General features: G+C 44.9%; 1 protein-coding gene across 1 annotated transcript in view; it reads right to left on the reverse strand.

The window, feature by feature from the left end:
• Positions 1–10,056: 10,056 nt before the first annotated feature.
• The window catches only part of LOC107282860 (myocyte-specific enhancer factor 2B-like), a 10,387-nt gene continuing 2,145 nt past the window's right edge, over positions 10,057–18,298 (reverse strand). Inside the window, exons 3-5 of the mRNA XM_015810692.1 lie at positions 15,593–15,721; positions 13,112–13,292; positions 10,057–10,154 (exon numbers count right to left, since the gene is read on the reverse strand). Coding sequence (XP_015666178.1) covers positions 10,057–10,154; positions 13,112–13,292; positions 15,593–15,721 — 408 coding nt within the window. The remainder of the gene's footprint in view (positions 10,155–13,111; positions 13,293–15,592; positions 15,722–18,298) is intronic.

Here is an 18,298-nt window from a genome sequence, read left to right on the forward strand (position 1 = left end):
TCCGCGCGACTTTGTCATGCAGATATTGGGCGAAATCCTCGGCCTTCCCCTCCAGGGAATCCCCCCCCCTCAATTGAAGGAGGGAGCGGGTCACCCTGAAGAGGGCGGCCGGGCGACTATCTGATGACGCGATGAGTGAGGAATAGTAGTTAGTCCTAGCCACTCTCATCGCCACTAGGTAGGATCTAACATGTGTCCTAGGTAGGATCTAACATGTATTATTATTATTATTATTATTATCATCATCATCATCATCATCATCATCATCATCATCATCATCATCATCATCTCTGGAAAGGACAACCCAGATTGCATGAGGGACAATCAGCAGAGGTTCAAAATGGAAGGAATATGAATTACAACTTAAATGACCCAAATCTCACAAGAAAGATAAATTTCCATGAGATTTGGGGCACGGATTTAATCTTGAGTATCTATGCAGATCACCGAAAGATCCTCTTTATTTTAAGTACTGATCAATGAAAGAAATGAAAGGTCCTCCATTTTGTTACACAGAGGAAAAGGAAGTATTTAGAAGCAAGAAGCAGGGGAATGGAGGAAAATTTATTATTCCTTCTAATTCTGTTTGATCTAGCCCTCTATTGATTCCCACTGGGATGAAGCAGTACATTTTTGGAAAGAAATGCCAAATTGGACCCTTGGCAGACAATCTTGCCCATGGTTTCCCGTGATGGTTGTAGATTTACAGAACATCTCATGGTTTTGCGGCATTTCAAAAGTTAACATGTTGGCTGCATTCACACAAGCTTAATCTGGTTACTGAACTATGCCGTTTCTGGATCTGCAGAATGTGCTGGACCATAAACTCACCAGAGGCTGAGTTTACACAACATACTGGATGAGAATATGTGCAAATGTATTACCGGACATGGTTGACACGGCTATTCAGCTGTGGCAACGTTATCTGCTGGGTCACGCCTGTTCTTCCGATGCAGGCAGGCATCCTTCCAAAATTCTTCCTTTGAATTGATCTGTAGATGTTAGGATTTGTTTCTGAAATGTAACTGTGACGTTTAGACTCTGCCCAGCTCCATGTTTTAGCTACTAAATATTGCTCATAGCCAGTGATGGGATTCAGCCAGTTTGCACCACTTCGGCAGAACCGGTAGCTAATTTTTTGTTGCCCAGGCCCAGAATGGACTTCCGGAAGTGGCATCCACACAAGAGAACCGGTTGTTCACATATTTGAATCCCACCACTGTTCACAGCCCTGCACAGTGATGAGAAAAAATTATCCCATTTTTCAGTCCTTTCCATTTATCTGTGTCCTATCACCCCCCCCCTTTGTCTTGGGGAACTGCCTAAGTAAGTCCTTAGAATTTGGCAGTACATTTAGTCCTCAGCTTACAATCATTCATTTAGCGACCATTTTAAGTGACTGAGGATCATTTTAAGTCACTGACTAATGCTTGGTCCTCAAACGTACGTCTGTTGCCGCCCCCTCCTGGTCACATGATCAAAATTCAGGCACTTGGCATCTAACCTGCATTTACAACGGTGGCAGTCTTCTGGGTCATGTGATCCCCATTAGCGTCCTTCACCACCCACTTCCATCAAGCAAAGTCAATGGGGAAAGCCGGATTCACTTAACAACCAGATGATTTGCTTAGCAACCAGGAGAAAAAAGGGTTTAAAAATTGGGCACGATTCACTTAACAAACTCCTTGCTTAGCAATGGAAGTTCTGGTCTCAACTGTAGTCGTAAGTCGAGGATTACCTGTATGCTGGCTGAGGAATTCTGGGAGTTGAAGTCCACAAGTCATAAAAGGGCCAAGGTTGAAGACCCCTGCATTAACCAGTGGCACAGCTTGCCTTCAGAAGCTGTGGGTGCTTCATCCATGGAGGTTTTTAAGAAGAGATTGGACAGTTTGACTAATTTACCAATTTACAGTGATTCACTTAACAACCGTGGCAAGAAAGGTCGTAAAAGGGGGCAAAACTCACTTAACAAACGTTTCACTTAGCAACAGAAATTTTGGGCTCAATTGTGTTCGTAAGTCGAGGATTACCTGTATTTTAAGTCCTTGCCAGCCACAGAAGCTCCTTGGGGGACTTTGGGCGAGTTTCTGCTCCTTAGCCCAAGGACCACATTGAGGTTGAAGTGGTAGGTGCTGGACTGGGAGCAGGGACCCCTAGATTCTAGTCCTCCATCAGCTACAGAAGCTCCCTGGCTGACTTAGAGCCAACCCTGCTCTCTAACCTGACATATCTCAAAATATATTTCTTCTGGAGAAACATTGATGGAGGGTGAGCTTTTTAGTTCAAAGAGGAAAATTGGGATATAAATGTAATGAATAGAATAGAATAGAATAGAAAATGGACTAGAATAGAATAGAAGCTGGGAGGGACCTTGGAGGACTTCTAGTCCAGCCCCGATCAAGCAGGAGAACCTAGTCCAGGGGTAGGTAGTCCTTGGCTGTTTTATGACTTGTGGACTTCAATTCCCAGAATTCCTGAGCCAGCACGGCTCAGCTTGGAAACCTCTCCCTTTCCCCTCAGCATGGCTGGCTCAGGAATTCTGGGAGTTGAAGTCCACGAGTCATAAAAGAGCCAAGGTTGCCTACCCCTGACCTACCATCTCAAACAAGTGACTGTCTAGCCTCTTCTTAAAAATCTCTAGTGATAGAGCGCTCACGATTTCTGGAGGCAAGCTGTTCCACTGGTTAATTGTCCTCACTGTTAAAAAGTTTCTCCTTAATTCCAGGTTGCTTCTCTCTTTGATCAGTTTCCAACCATTGTTTCTTGTCCTGCCCTCTGCTGCTTTGGAGAATAATGTGACCCCCTCTTTTTGTGGCAGCCCCTCAAATACTGGAATACTGCTATCACGTCGCCCCCGTTTCTTCTCTTCTTTAGACTAGCCAAACCTAAAGATGACTGTGACACTCTCATAGCTTTTAAAATATGCGTTGCAAGAGGCTCAATGGCTCATGCTTCCATCACAGGCTTATAATGTAGTCAACTATCAAAATAAATCCAATTAATCTGCAGAAGCAGGAACTCTTCGGGGAGATAATTAAAAATAAATAGCAGATATTGCCATCTAGTGGTCAGAGCCACCAGCATCACAGAAAATTGAGATAAGGGAGGGGTCTCTAATAATAATAATAATAATAATAATGATAAAGTTGGAAGGGACCTCGGAGGTCATCTAGTCCAACCTCCTGCTGAGGCAGGAAACCCTATACCATTTCGGACAAATGGCTGTCCAGTTTCTTCTTAATTTGAAGGTCACAACCGCGTAAGTGGCGAAGACCTCCGTCCAACAAGGTGACCAATTAACAAGATTGACAGTCCTTCAAACTCCTTAGTTCTAGGTTGCTTCTCTCTTTGGTTAGTTTCCACCCGTTGCTTCTTGTCCTGCCTTCAGGCGCTTTGGAGAATAGCTTGACTCCCTCTTCTTTGTGGCAGCCCCTGAGATACTGGAACACTGCTATCATGTCCCCCCTCGTCCTTCTCTTCATTAAACTAGACATACCCAATTCCAGCAGCCGTTCCTTATATGCTTTGGCCTCCAGTCCCCTAATCATCTTTGTTGCTCTTCTCTGTACTCTTTCTAGAGTTACCAGATTAACCCATTTGAAGAATGCAGGGAACCAGCCACTGACTAAGTGCATCCCGAAAACCCACAAAGACTTTAAACCAGCAAAGTTTAGCATGTGGTATAAATGCTAAGTTTATCACTGACACGGTTAAGCATATTGTGAGAATGTAGCCAGGAAGTCAAAGGCAGAAAGCAATTCCTCCAAAACAAACCGAACCCTCCCCCCCCGCCCCCCCCCACACACTCACAAACACGAGAACCAAGATACTAGAATGATTTGAAAGACGTTTATTTTTATTTCCAACTTGAGTGCAAACCATTAAAAATGGTCTATCTCTCCGTATGCAGATGTCAAGGCCTCAATGGCTAGGGCAGCAAAAATGTCCACTTTGCCTTTACTCTGACACTGCAAATCTACCCTTCAAGCTATTTATCAGAGAAGCATAAAAGTGACACGTTTGGGATCTGCAGACATTTGCCCTATCCACCCAAGTTCCTTAAATAGGAAAAAAATGCACACAATTTCGGTGAAAAAGCAGGAAAGTGAACCTGAAAGGTATCTCAAACCCACTTATCAAGAGTTCTGCGTGAATCCTTAGAAATGCTGCTTTTTAAAAAAATGACAAGATTGCTTCTGAACGTGAACAAAGCGCCTTGCCTAATTACAGGGGTTGGCAACTTTCAGAGGTCTGGCAAGGGTGTACCTTGCAAGTCACCAGGGTGTAGTAAGGTTGGAAAAGCAGCTGTGGGAGTTACCTGTGGGCAGAGGGAAGATTTGTCTGTGCTTATTTGGGGGCTTTGAGAAGCTGTGCAGCTATTTTTAAACTGGTGAGATACTTCAACAACTTAATTCTACTTCCAATCTTATACAGGTAATCCTCAACTCAGTCTTAGGGCCACATTTGGGGCCAGAATTTCCATTGTTAAGCAAGGCTGCTGAAAAGCGAGTCACACCTGATTTTACGCCCTTTTGTGGCCACGGTTGTTAAGCAAATCACTGCAGTTCAGTGAACCATGTGGTTGTTAAGTGAACCTGGGGCTTCCCCCCCCCCCATTGACTTTGCTTGTTGGAAGATGGCTGGGAAGGTTGCAAGCAATGGTGGGATTCAAATATGTGAACAACCGGTTCTCTGTGTGGATGCCGCTACCGGAAGTCCATTCTGGGCCCGGCCAACAAAAAATGAGCTACCGATTCTGCTGAAGTGGTGCGAAGCGGCTGAATCCCACCACTGGATGGATGGATGGATGGACGGACGGACGGACAGACAGATAGATGATGGATGGATACAGATAGACATGGATGGATGGATGGATGGATGGATGAACGGTCGGACGGATGGACAGACAGACAGATAGATGATGGATGGATAGATATAGAGATAGATATGGATGGATGGATGGATGGATGGATGGATAGATATAGACAGACAGACAGATAGATATGATGGATGGCTAGAGATAGTGATAGAGATGGGTGGCTAGATAGATAGATAGATAGATAGATAGATAGATAGATAGATAGATAGATACGCAGAGATAGGATAGATAGATAGATAGATAGATAGATAGATAGATAGATAGATAGATAGATAGATAGATAGATACGCAGAGATAGATATGCAGAGATAGATGGATGGATGGATGGATGGATGGATGGATGGATAGATAGATAGATAGATAGACAGATAGATAAAGATAGATAGATAGATAGATAGATAGATAGATAGATAGATAGATAGATAGATAGATAGATAGATAGACAGACAGACAGATGATGGATGGAGATATAGAGATAGATATGGATGCATGGATAGATAGATATAGACAGATAGACAGACAGACGCTAGCTAGCTAGCTAGATGATGGATGGCTAGAGATAGAGATGGAGATAGAGATGGATGGATGGATCGGTCGGTCGATCGATCGATAGATAGTTACAGTGATGGGATTCAAATATGTGAACAACCAGTTCTCTGTGGAAGTCCATTCTGGGCCTGGACAACAAAAAATTAGCTACCGGTTTTGCCGAAGTGGTGCGAACTGGCTGAATCCCAACACTGGTTACAAGTGACGATCACGTGGCCCCAGGACATGCTAGTTACTAGGCAAATAAACACATGCTAGTTGCTAGCCACCCAAATTTTGATCACGTGTGTGGCAGATGCTGCGATGGTCGTAAGTTGAAGACCCATCACAGGTTGCTTTTTTTCAGTACCGTTCTGACTTTGAATGGTCGCTAAAAGAATGGCTGTTAAGTCGAGGACTACCTGTAAATGAATGGTTGTAAGTCGAGGACCTTGTGTTTCAAATCTGCTGCCAGTAACCTCTTCTCTGTTCTACCAGTTCCCGAGTTTTTCTTTTATGGGGAGGCTTTTTTCACCCGTATAATTCTGCAATCAGCTGCTTCCCTACTTTGGCCCCCCGTTATGATTGACAGGTGAACGCAGGTGATGGGCATTCGCTCCTTCTCTCTTGCACATATGCACACGTCTACACACAGCCACAGCCACTGAGCAGGTGTGAACAAGCCGAGCCTCCCGATCACTTCTGCCACTCCTCTGCAGCAGCCAGCGGCAGGCGATGGGAGGGAACACTGGGCTGCCTCGGTTCTTCTGACAGAGGCCGGGAAAGAAGGAAGGAGTAATGATAACCCTTGATATAATCTTCCTGGGGATGGAGGTCCGTGGGGACACTGGAGAGGTTGGAACGCACAGATGTGGAGAGCTGGGGCAGAGCCGAGGAACAGCTGGCGGTGGGGGAGGCCCGCTCTGACTTCACACTGATTTGGGTGTGCAAGGAAGGTGAGGTGGGGACTAGAGAGGTCTGGTCACAAATCCGACTTGCTGTTCTGTAGGGAAAAAGAAATATATTATGTATACAGGTAGTCCTCAATAGACAACCACAATTGGGAGCAAAATTTCCGTCGTACGTTGTGATCGCAATTTGAGTCAGATCCGATTTTATAACCAGGTTTAAGATGGTTGTTAAGAGAATCATTGCGATTGTTAAGTGAATTTGCGGTCGTTAAGGGAATGCCATGGTCTTAAGTATGAACCAATTCTTCCAAATGGATCCAATTTGCCGAAAATCAGCAAAAAAGGGTCACAAATCGTGACTGCAGGCCACTGCAATCAGTCTGTTGAAGGAAACATTCATCATGGTTCAGTCCAAGCCGGGAATAAACAACATGGCGACTGCTTTAGAAAGAGGGTTGCAGTTTATTGGAGAGGAGAGCCAGGCAGAAAGATGGCTCTGGAAGAAAAGAGAGAGAGAGCACATGTAGGGAGTGGGTTTTTATACCCTCTGGGGCTCTTGAGGTTATTTCCTGTTCCTGTCTGAGGCTTTGTATTTCCTGTGTCATGAATTCTGACCTGAGTCTGAATGTGCCCCTTTGGCATCTGTGGGTTAATCCTATTGTGTCCTGTCTTAGAGTTTGGGTGGGGTATGTAGATTTTAGGTGTCTTTGTCTTCCTAAGCTTCTAGCTGGAGGGCTCCAACCTTCCTGAATGGATTATTACATCTGCATTTCTACAGAGCTGGTTTCTGCTTGGGGGAGGGAGACCTGGGGCTATTAAGAAAAAACTGGGCATGCTTTTCTGCCTCTTTAAGATCCTTTGAGAAATATAATATTTTGCCCTTTTAATATTTCCTTCTCTGGGGGGCTGACTTCCCACAAGTCGTAAACGCAAAGTAGTCATCAAACACCCAAAATTGTGATCACATGATCATGGGGATGATGCAGTGGTCGTAACTGCAAGGACTGGTCGTTTAAGTCTGAGGACCAGATTTTTTTCAGCACCGTTTTGTAACATTGGACGATCACTAAACAGATGGTCATAAGTCAAGAAGTACCTTCAGACAAATCTGTTTATATTCTGAATTCTTGGGGAAGAGATGCATTTTTCTGTTAAAGCACAAGATGAATCAAGCTATTCTAAGTTAATTGGCTCTAAAACCCACCCACCCCTTCACACAAACCATTGTTCCTTTATCAGTGCTTTTTAAAAAAAAAAAAAAAAAAGGTGCCAGAATTCGCACACGTCATACAACCCTCCTTGCCTACCCTACAAGGTTCCATCCAAAAAAGGTGCCGGAACTCTGTTCTGGGTGTTCTATGCGGAAAAAAAGCCCTGTCCTTTATTATTGTCACTTCCTGTTGTCGACCAGCTTCCAAAAATCACTCTTTTGTTTTGCATCACAATCAGATTCCAGGGTTTTTGAGTGCAGGAATTGCTCACTGTGGATACTGAATGTGGCCACAAGATGGCAGCAGGATCTTGCTAATGATTTGGTTTATCCGGTTTTGCATCAAATTTATTGGAGAAGTAAATCATGGATATTTTTTCAGAACTTCTCATGGGACACACACCTGCATGTGCCTTTAGCCCCAGGAAGTGTCCAAGGTTCTCCTCATCTAAACAGGAACACCTGGCTTTCAGATTATCTAGTAATCACAGTCCTGGAATTAATTAGTCCAGCATAAACGAGGAGGGTTGGATTAGCACCCAGAGCAAGCAGCAAAAGCTTCAGAGCCATTGCCTCTGAAGCAAAATAAGCATCATCACTATAAACTCGAGATCAGATAGATCCTTTCCTCTTTTATACCACTTCATCCTGGAGGAAAATAACAACTAGACCACCAAAGGCTTCTATTCCTGGGCAACGTCCAGCATTTTTATCAATAACTTTAACGAAGAGAAGGACGAGGGGGGAACATGATAACAGTGTTCCAATATCTCAGGGGTTGCCCCAAAGAAGAGGGAGTCAAGCTATTCTCCAAAGCACCTGAAGGCAGGACAAGAAGCAACGGATGGAAACTAATCAAGGAGAGAAGCAACCTAGAACTAAGGAGAAATTTCCTGACCGTTAGAACAATTAACCAGTGGAACAACCTGCCTCCAGAAGCTGTGGGTGCTCCAACACTGGAAGTTTTTAAGAAGAGACTGGACAGCCATTTGTCTGAAATGGTATAGGGTTTCCTGCCTGAGCAGGGGGTTGGACTAGATGACCTCCAAGGTCCCTTCCAGCTCTATTCTATTGTAATCTTGGCAAACAGTCAAACAGTTGTCCACTCTATTTTTCTAAACCTCCAGTGAGGCTAAGACAACAGCTGGATTCCCGTAACACCCTGAAATGTAACTATCCAACACCACATTTAGCCTACTTGAGCCTTGTGTGGATTTAGGCACAAAGGGGTTTCCGTGCAGCTGTTGGTCACTCTTTGCTCAGGTCATCGCAACTTGCCACTTCTTACCCTGGCATCGGATATTCTCGGGGTTGCCAAGCTGCTGTGGTGTTTCCTTGGAAGCCAAAGGGGTGTGGGGTGCTTTCCCCTAAAGCATATTCTGAAAGTCAATCAACAAAAAAAACAAGAAGGCAGACAAATATTAACACTGAAGATCTAGTGGGACGTTTAAAGAATCCAAAATAAACAAGTCTGACATGGTATAGGGTTTTTTGCCTGAGCAAGGGGTTGGACTAGATGACCTCCAAGGTCCCTTCCAACTTTATTATTTTATTATTGATCATCGCACAGTCAGCCAGATATTCAGACTGGATTTGGCATTTTTGTCTACCTATCGAGTCCTTACCCAGGACCTGGGATAGGCAGATGTGGATGTTTGATGGTATTACAGATATCGTCGCAGGATGGAGGCAGTTCCTAGAAAGGCTGCCTTTTGCAATTGACTAATGGCGAATTTGTCAATGCCAATGATGTTCAAGTGGTGCTCCAGTTGTTTTGGGATTGCACCCAAGGCGCCTATTACTATTGGTACTACCCTTACTTGCCTTTGCCACAGTCTTTCTAGTTCTATTTGTAGGTCTTTGTATTTTGTTATCTTCTCCAGTTCTTTCTCGTCTATTCTGCTGTCTCCAGACACTGCCACGTCCACTATCCAGACTTTTTAAAGTCTTTCTTATCGACAATTGTTAAGTCCGGGGTGTTATGTTGCAGATGCTTCCATCCTTCCGAAGTTGGTAAAATGAGGACCCAGATTGTTGGGGGCAAGAGGCTGACTCTGTAAACCGCTTAGAGAGAGCTGTAAAGCACTGTGATGCGGTATATAAGTCTAATTGGGTATGCCTAGTTTAATGAAGAGAAGGACGAGGGGGGACATGATAGCAGTGTTCCAATATCTCAGGGGCTGCCCCAAAGAAGAGGGAGTCAAGCTATTCTCCAAAGCGCCTGAAGGCAGGACAAGAAGCAACGGGTGGAAACTAACCAAGGAGAGAAGCAACCAGGAACTAAGGAGAAATTTCCTGACACTGAGAACAATTAACCAGTGGAACAACCCGCCTCTAGAAGCGGTGAATGCTCCAACACTGAAAGTTTTTAAGAAGAGACTGGACAGCCATTTGTCTGAAACGGTATAGGGTTACCTGCCTGAGGAGGGGGTTGGACTAGATGACCTCCAAGGTACCTTCCAACATTATTATTATTATTGTTGTTGTTGTTGCTATTGCTATTGCTACCAGGGTTAGGACTTAGAAACTTAAGCAAGCATAGGTGCCAGAAGCTCACTAGGATTGGCCTTGAACAGTATGAGATGAGGTTTTTCATTCACACCTAGAAACCCTGTGTGGACCATACCTGATGGGGTGGAGGAGAGGAAGGGGTATCCTGGTAGCCCACGTCCAGGGAGACCTCCAGTGGGCAATACGGGACTCAGATTCTGAAGCCCTGGAGGATACAACGGGCGCTGTGGGGAAAGAGAATCAAGTTGAGATCACCTCCTGTAATATTTTTCATCTACTAACCCAGGGGTAGGCAACCATGGCTCTTTTATGACTCGTGGACTTCAACTCCCAGAATTCCTGAGCCAGCATGGCTCAGCTTGGAAACCTCTCCCTTTCCCCTCAGCATGGCTGGCTCAGGAATTCTGGGAGTTGAAGTCCACGAGTCATAAAAGAGCCAAGGTTGCCTACCCCTGTTTAACTAACCCATCAAATGTTCTTTTCAATAGAGGACAGTATCTGCAGAACAGGGTTGGATTGTGGAATTCCTGGTGTCTCCTGAGTTTGGTTGTTTCCTTGCAGACATTTCGTTACCCAACTAGATAACATTATCAGTGTCAGGGAGTGTGGAGCTTGGTCCCTGTTCATAGATAGAGCAGTTTGCTTTGCCAGTTTGGGCAGGGATGTGGCTTCCTTCACATGGCCCAATAAAATGGCCATTTTTGCTCAAAGTTTTATCAATACACATTTGTGTATCAGTACAGGCTGTCCTTGACTGACAACTATCGAGCCCAGAATTACAATTCTAAGTCGGCAAGTCAGAACATGACCGTGTCTGATTTTATGACCTTTTTAGCAGTAGTTATTAAGCGAACAGTGTGGTTGTTAAGCAAAGGCTGCTGTTAAACAAATCCATTATACCTAAGGGGTATTGTTGTTTTTTGCCAGAAATTGGAAACCAGAAAAAAATGCCCCAAATTGCATTTATTTGACCATGGGACACTATGAAGGGTCATCAATACAAACCAGTTGCCAAGTACCAAAAACGCAATCACATGACTGCATGTGTGTGTGTGTGTCGGCCTCAGCGCTTCAAAAACAGGTCATAAGTAGTGGGGGGGAGGGGCACTGTAATTTCGAATGATTGCTAAGCAAGCAGTTGTTAAACAAGGACTACCTCTAATGCAGAAGAGAAGGTATATCATGTAAGAAAAGAAGTGGAACAATGGCCAAGCGCCTGAATTTCGATCACGTGACGCTGGGGATGCTGCAACGGCCGTGTGAAACACGGTAATAAAGTCACTTCTTTCAGTTGTAAATCATGGTTGTAAATCAAGGACAACCTGTATTCTATTCCACCCATTACTGGCTTTAGCCCTGCGTTAAGAGTCATGGTGGCGCAGTGGTTAGGATGCAGCATTGAAGGCTAATTCTGCTGACTGCCGGCTGCCAGCACTTCGGCAGTTCAATCCTGACCGGCTCAAGGTTGACTCAGCCTTCCATCCTTCCGAGGTCGGTAAAATGAGGACCCAGATGGTTGGGGACAACAGGCTGACTCTATAAAACAGCTTAGAGAGGGCTGTGAAGCACTGTGAAGCGGTATATAAGCCTAAGTGCTATTGCTATTTATCTGCATATGACTTTTACCCTCTTGGCATTGGCCTGTGTCTCTTGCCCAGAAGTTGAATCTTTGGATCATCTACCTCAGGGGTCCCCAACCCCCAGTCTGTGGACCAATACCGGGCCGCAGCATGCCAGCAACCACTCTGCACAAACAAGCAGAGCCCCATCCGTGGGATGCAGGAAGCACACAAAACCACACACCCTCAGGTCTGCGGAAAAGCCTCTCTCCACAGAACCGGTCCCTGCTGCCCAAAAGGTTGGGGACCTCTGATCTACCCCCCCAAAAAACAGATGGATACTGTAAGTTACTCACAGTGGATGTTAGATTGTTCCTGCTTGCAGAAGGCCGTCCTTCCACCCGATGGGAGTCAGCCCCCAGGTAGAGCGGAGGAGGGGTTTTGCTCGACAATACACGGCTGAGGTTGCTGTGGGAGAAGATAGAATACCCGATACCTGCAGAGTCAGAAAAGGGATGAAATTCAGGCTGATGACGGCCCAGAAGACGTAGCTCCTGTTTGTAAGTGGGCAGCGGCCTGTAGTCCCCCGCCAAAGCCCCATTCCTAGATCCCCTGTCGTACCAAAATGCTGAAATGCTGTAGTACCACTTGTCATGCAAGTGAGCAGGAAACCACCCTTGAAATAATTATATAACATTTTGGGAGTTGACGTCTTAAAATTGTCAAGATTGGACACTCCTGGGCTAAACAGACCCAGTCCCTTTAGGTCTTCTTCATAGGATTTAGGATTTATCTCCATCCTCGTTGTTCTTCTCTGCACTCCTTCCAGCTTCTCAATGTCAATGTAAGGACCTGACTCAAACCCTCTTCCCAAGAAAGCAGAACTCCTGGAACAGCTTCTATCCAAAAGGAACTTTTATTAGGAGAAGCTGACAGCAGGCACAGAAGGCAGGATCTGAGAGTTTCCCACGCGAATCAATAGGTTAAAAGAGTAACTGGCAAACCCCACCCCAGCAGTCAAACCGGCCAGTTCAAATGGCCCAATCCCCAGGTGTGAATTCGCCATGGGAACGGGGTTAATAAGGCGCCATTCCCAAGGCTGTCAGGCTGTTCGGTCTTCACGCCTCTTCTTCCCTAGCTAGAGAAAAGGCAAATGTCTGGAGGCACATTCCTTTCTCATCCCAGGCCGGCATCAAGGGAAATAGATCAAAGAGCAAGCAGATAGATGAAAGTGGAGAGGATACATTGTAGTGCCCATAGCTCCCCCCTGAATTATGGCAGAATCCGCAAGAATAAAGAAATCACCCCCCCTCCCAACAACCAGGTCTGATAGTCACTCTTATATGGTGGAGATGCGGATGTTGGATTCCAGTTGCAGTCTGACTAGCAAGAGAAAAACTGTCACTTCCCATCATCTCAACATTATTCCTTTGTTGATGCAGCCCAAGCCGTAAGTGGAGGACTACCTGTACTTGGAGAGGTGAAACCGAGGCATCTTATACGGCCCCTTTACCTGGTCCAAGGGTGGCTGGAGACCGCACCGAAGGGAAGGCTGCTTTGGGAAGAGTCGGCCTGAACTGCTGCAGACGGTTCTGTTGAACAGGAGATTCAGCTGAATTGCACACACCACCCTCGCTCCCGGATTGGGGAGTTCCCATGGATGCCCCCTCGAGACTCGACAGGGAAGCAGCCGACTGGAAGGAAAAACAGGTCATCGAAAAGATCAGGAGGGGGAAAACGTGATTATTCGGGCTCTTTTGAAGTAGAACGGAATGAGCCTGTCTACTGAGGACGTCCTTGGAAGATCTGTCGAAAATCTTCTTCTGGATCAGTGGTGTCCAAGGCTTGGCAATGTTAAGATTTGTGGGCTTCAATGCCAAGGATAAATACAGGCCGTCCTCAAGTACGACCACAACTGAGCTCAATGTTTATGTTGCTACACGAAACATTTACTAAGTGAGTTTGCCCCATTTTACAACTTCTCTTGCCGCAGTTGTTAAGTGTAGTCAGTGGCTGCAGTTGTTAAGTTAGTAACACGGTTGTTAAGTGAATCTGGATTCCCCGTTGACTTTGCTTGTCAGAAGGTTGCGAAAGGGGATCGCATGACCCCCCCCCAGGACACTGCAACCGTTTTAAATATGAACCACTTGCCAAGCAAGTGGTTTTGATCATGTGATCATGGGGATGCTGCAATAGTTGTAAGTGTGAAAAATGGTCATAAGTTACTTTTCCCAGTACAGTTGTAAGTTTGAATGGTCACTAAATGTTGTAAGTTGAGGACTACCTGTATTTTCAGTCTGGACTGGACTGGACTGGGCTAGAATAGAACAGAACAGAACAGAAATTGGAATGAAAGAATTAGAACAGAACAGAACAGAATAGGAATTGGAAGGGACCTTGGAGGTCTTCTAGTCCAACCCCCTGCTCAGGCAGGAAACCCTATACCATTTCATACAAATGGCTGTCCAGTCTCTTCTTAAAAACTTCCAGTGTTGGAGCATTCACAACTTCTGGAGGCAGGTTATTCCACTGGTTGTTTTCATGGTTCCAACGTTACATTTATTGTTTCATTTCCACATCAATGGGGCAGTGTGTGTGTATGTGTATTGGTGAATCCAAAGAGTTCACATGATGAAATGTGCAGGTTATTACGTATAAAATTCTCCTCCTCTATGCATGATACAGATTTTATATGACATGCAACTTCTGGCAAGCAATTTCTCCCACCACAATGTGTCCTCTCCTTTATGACTACCAATATATGCATTTTAAAACATCAGTTCCATTTATACTTTTGAACTCGTGACTCTGTTGCAACAGTTAGAAAAGTAAAAAGTGAGCACATTTCTTGGCTAGCCTATTCAAAGTCTGTTCTAGTCTGGCTGGAAGCATTTTTATAAGGATTCTGGAAGTTTTCCAAGCTAAGTTTGGAACAGTTCCAATCCAAAAGGCTCAAAATAATATCTGAATCCTTCCACTACGGTCAAAACTTTCCAAATGCTTAAGAGTAGTTTGTGTGCAACCTGCCTTGTACATCTCTACTATGCATTTTTTTTAAAAAGCATTTTGAACCTACTTTTAGGGGGCAAATGAATGGAAAATTCATAGCAGGACCTGTACAGGTGGTCTTCAACTTACGACCACAAGTGAGCCCAAAATTTCTGTTGCTAAGCAGGATAGTTTTTAAGTGAATTTTGCCCCATTTTCTTGCCACAGTTAAGTGAATCATTGCAGTTGTTAAATTAGTGACATGGTTGTTAAGAGAATCTGGCTTCCCCCATTGACTTTGCTTGTCAGAAGGTTGCAAAAGGTGTTCACGTGACACACACACACCCTGGGACACCGCAACCATCATAAATATGTGCCAATTGCCAAGTATCTGAATTTTGATTGTGTGACTATGAGGATACTGCAACAGTTGTAAGTGTAAAAATTGGTCATAAGTTACTTGTCAACGCTGCTAACATTGGATGTTCTTGCTCTGACAACATATGGAGATGCAGCCATTTTCTTTCTTATGTTTTACTCTTAGAATTAGAGTTGGAATTAGATGATACTGGGGGGGAGAAGGAGGAATGTGTATGGGAATTAGTTAGACATAACAATATTGTAACTACGGTGAGAACCAAGGTTTTTTAAAATAAGAGATGATAAGAAATGGCGGTAGAAGAACAGGAGGGAAAGCCTGCATTTCAAACTAATTGGAGAATGTGATTTATGACTGTTAATTAGAGGAGGGAATTGTGCTTGATACTATGTGCTCAGGGGAGGGGAATTCAGATTTTGGCTTTGCCATGTATGTGCTGATGCTATGTTACTCGAATAAAGATTCTTTAAGGTAAACAATGCCTCAAAGTTCTTTGAAGAGTTTCATCTGTCGGAACCATGACATTACTTTTTTCAATGCCGTTGTACCTTCGAACGGTCACTAAACACACTGTTGTAACTCAAGGACTACCTGTGGCAGTTTTTTTTTATCCCAAGCAATACTCACGCTCAGTTTTGGACGGGCTAATCTAAGGTCCATTCCTTCATCAAGCTGCCTCAGTTTCTCAGCTGGATCCAAAGCTTCTACAAGATCCAGTTCTGCACCTTCAAAGCCCAGGCCTTTTCGTTTCAGGGTCTGCAGCAATTTAAAAACATTAATGATATAGATGTAAAATCAAACAAATATAATGCTAATCAAGGAGAGAGGCAACCTAGAACTAAGGAGAAACTTCCTGACAGTTAGAACAATTGACCAGTGGAACAACCTGCCTCCAGAAGCGGTGAATGCTCCAACACTGGAAGTTTTTAAGAAGAGACTGGACAGCCATTTGTCTGAAATGGTGTAGGGTTTCCCGCCTGAGCAGGGGGTTGGACTAGATGACCTCCAAGGTCCCTTTCAACTTTATTATTATTATTATTATTATTATTATTATTATTATTATTATTATTGCTATTAAATAAAGCCAAAAGTGCGCCCAATTTGTGTTCGGCTTATACAGGTAATCTTTGATTTACGACTGTAATTGAACCTGAAATTACAGTTATAACTTAAGGCGGTCATTAAGTGGGTCACCATGTGACTCCACCTGATTTTATGATCTTTTATGCGGCGGTCATTAAGCAAATGCCATGGTTGTTAAATAAACGCCGCAGCCATGAAGTTAGGACTGCCTATATTCCCTAATGGATAGAAAGCACTTCTCAAGCTTTACAAAATTCATTTCAATAGAAAAACAGAGTTGGAAGGGACCTTTGGAGGTCTTCTAGTCCAACCCCCTGCTCAGGCAGGAAATCCTATACCGTTTCAGACAAATGTCCAATCTATGCTGGGAGTGGTTTTGGAGTGGTCTGTCACTGACACAGCAAGACACTAGTGCAGGGGTCTGAAACCTTGACAACTTTAAAACTTGTGGACTTCAGCCCCCAGAATTCCACAAGTCTTAAAGTTGTCAAGGTTGTAGACCCCTGCACTAGAATATAAACTGAGATCAAACCCCACTCCCTACTAGTACTGATCATGTTACCTAGTTTGGGTAATGAAACGTCTGCAAGAAAATAACCAAGCTCAGAGACCACCCTCATTTCAACCCTGACCTACAAATATGGTCATTAAGCGAGGAGTATCTCAACACTGTTTTGTTTATCAAACCACATGACTGCATTTCTAACATAGAGGAGTTAAACGGTATGGCAAATTATACATCAACAGCCCACGTATTGTTTGCCAACTTTAAAATGCAGACAATGCATCAGATTCGTTATTTAAAAAAAGATGGATTTGGTACTGATTGAAGGGAATATTTTTAGCTCAGGGCTGGGCTATGGGGTCCTCTATGCTCTCTAAGCTTGGCTGTTACCACTTATTTGTCACTGATGATGTTACCTAGTTGGGTTAACGAAACATCTGCAAGAAAACAACTAAGCTGGTTTCTGATATTCCAAAATCCGAAGAGCCCTTTGAGGAAGCTAAATTTTAGTGTCTATGGAGATTCTCAGTCATCCAGGGCACACTTCAAACCTCAACACAACATACGTGCACACTTCAAACCCAAGAATACACTAAGACAGCAGCTGGTCCACCCCAAGGATAAAACACTCAGTCACAAACTGAGCAATGTGGTATATGCAGTACAATGCAGTGAGCCACATGCAGATCTGTACATTGGGGAAACAAAACAACCCCTTCATAAACGCATGGCACAACATAGGACAGTGATGGCGAACCTTTTAGAGACCGAGTGCACAAAAACTGGCCCCGCCCCTGCTCCACCCTCCTGCCCCGCCCCCGCTCCGCCCCCCATCCCGTCCTACCTGCCCACAGGACCACTCACTGCCTCCAGGGCCCACCGCAGATCGCCCAGGCAGCCCAGCAGCGCTATGGCGGCCACACCCTCTGCCCGTGCCCTGCAGCATCAACTGCATGATGGGCCACGCTCGGGGGCGACTCTCCTCCAGGGGGGCTGCTGGAGAGGAGGGGGTCGCGGGGGGAGGCAAGGCTGGGGCAACGGCACGTGTGCCCACAGAGAGGGCTCCGAGTGCCGCCTCTGGCACCCGTGCCATAGGTTCGCCACCACTGACATAGGAGAACAAAACCATCAGGACAAGATTCAGCAGTCCATCTGCATTTAAAAGGCAAAGGTCGCTCTTTCGAAGATAGCAAAGTCCACATTTTGGACAGAGAGGACTACTGGTTTGAAAGAGGGGTCCAAAAGGCCATCTATGTCAAAACTGAACAGCCCTCTCTCAACAGAGGGGGACGGATATGACACCATCTATCTCCAGTCTACAACACAGTCCTTTCAGCAGTTCCAAGAAGGCTCCCCACCCATTTGCACTACTCAGGTGACCCTGAGGACACAGATAAGCCTCCAAGTGGCCTCAACGACTCTCTAAAACAGAGGTCCCCAACCTTTTGGGCACCAGGGAACGGTTCCACGGAGAGAGGTTTTTCCGCGGGCCGGAGAGTGCGTGGTTTTGTGTGCTGCCTGCATCTCGCAGATGGGGCTTTGCTTGTGTCATGTGTCTGATTAACGAAACACTTAAAAGGACTTTCAGGCATATTTTTTCCTAAAAGCATTTATTAAGGTTACAGAGACGTCAGTACGGCATGGTGGAAATGCTTAGATCTGGATTCTTTTCCGTTACACATACATTCTAAGCATTTTTCCCCGCCCCTATTTTGGGGTCATGGTTCACATCTTCCAATTAACTT

Source organism: Protobothrops mucrosquamatus, unplaced genomic scaffold, assembly GCF_001527695.2.
Source record: "Protobothrops mucrosquamatus isolate PMUCROS unplaced genomic scaffold, P.Mucros_1.0 scaffold14, whole genome shotgun sequence".
In the NCBI taxonomy this organism is placed as follows: domain Eukaryota; kingdom Metazoa; phylum Chordata; class Lepidosauria; order Squamata; family Viperidae; genus Protobothrops; species Protobothrops mucrosquamatus.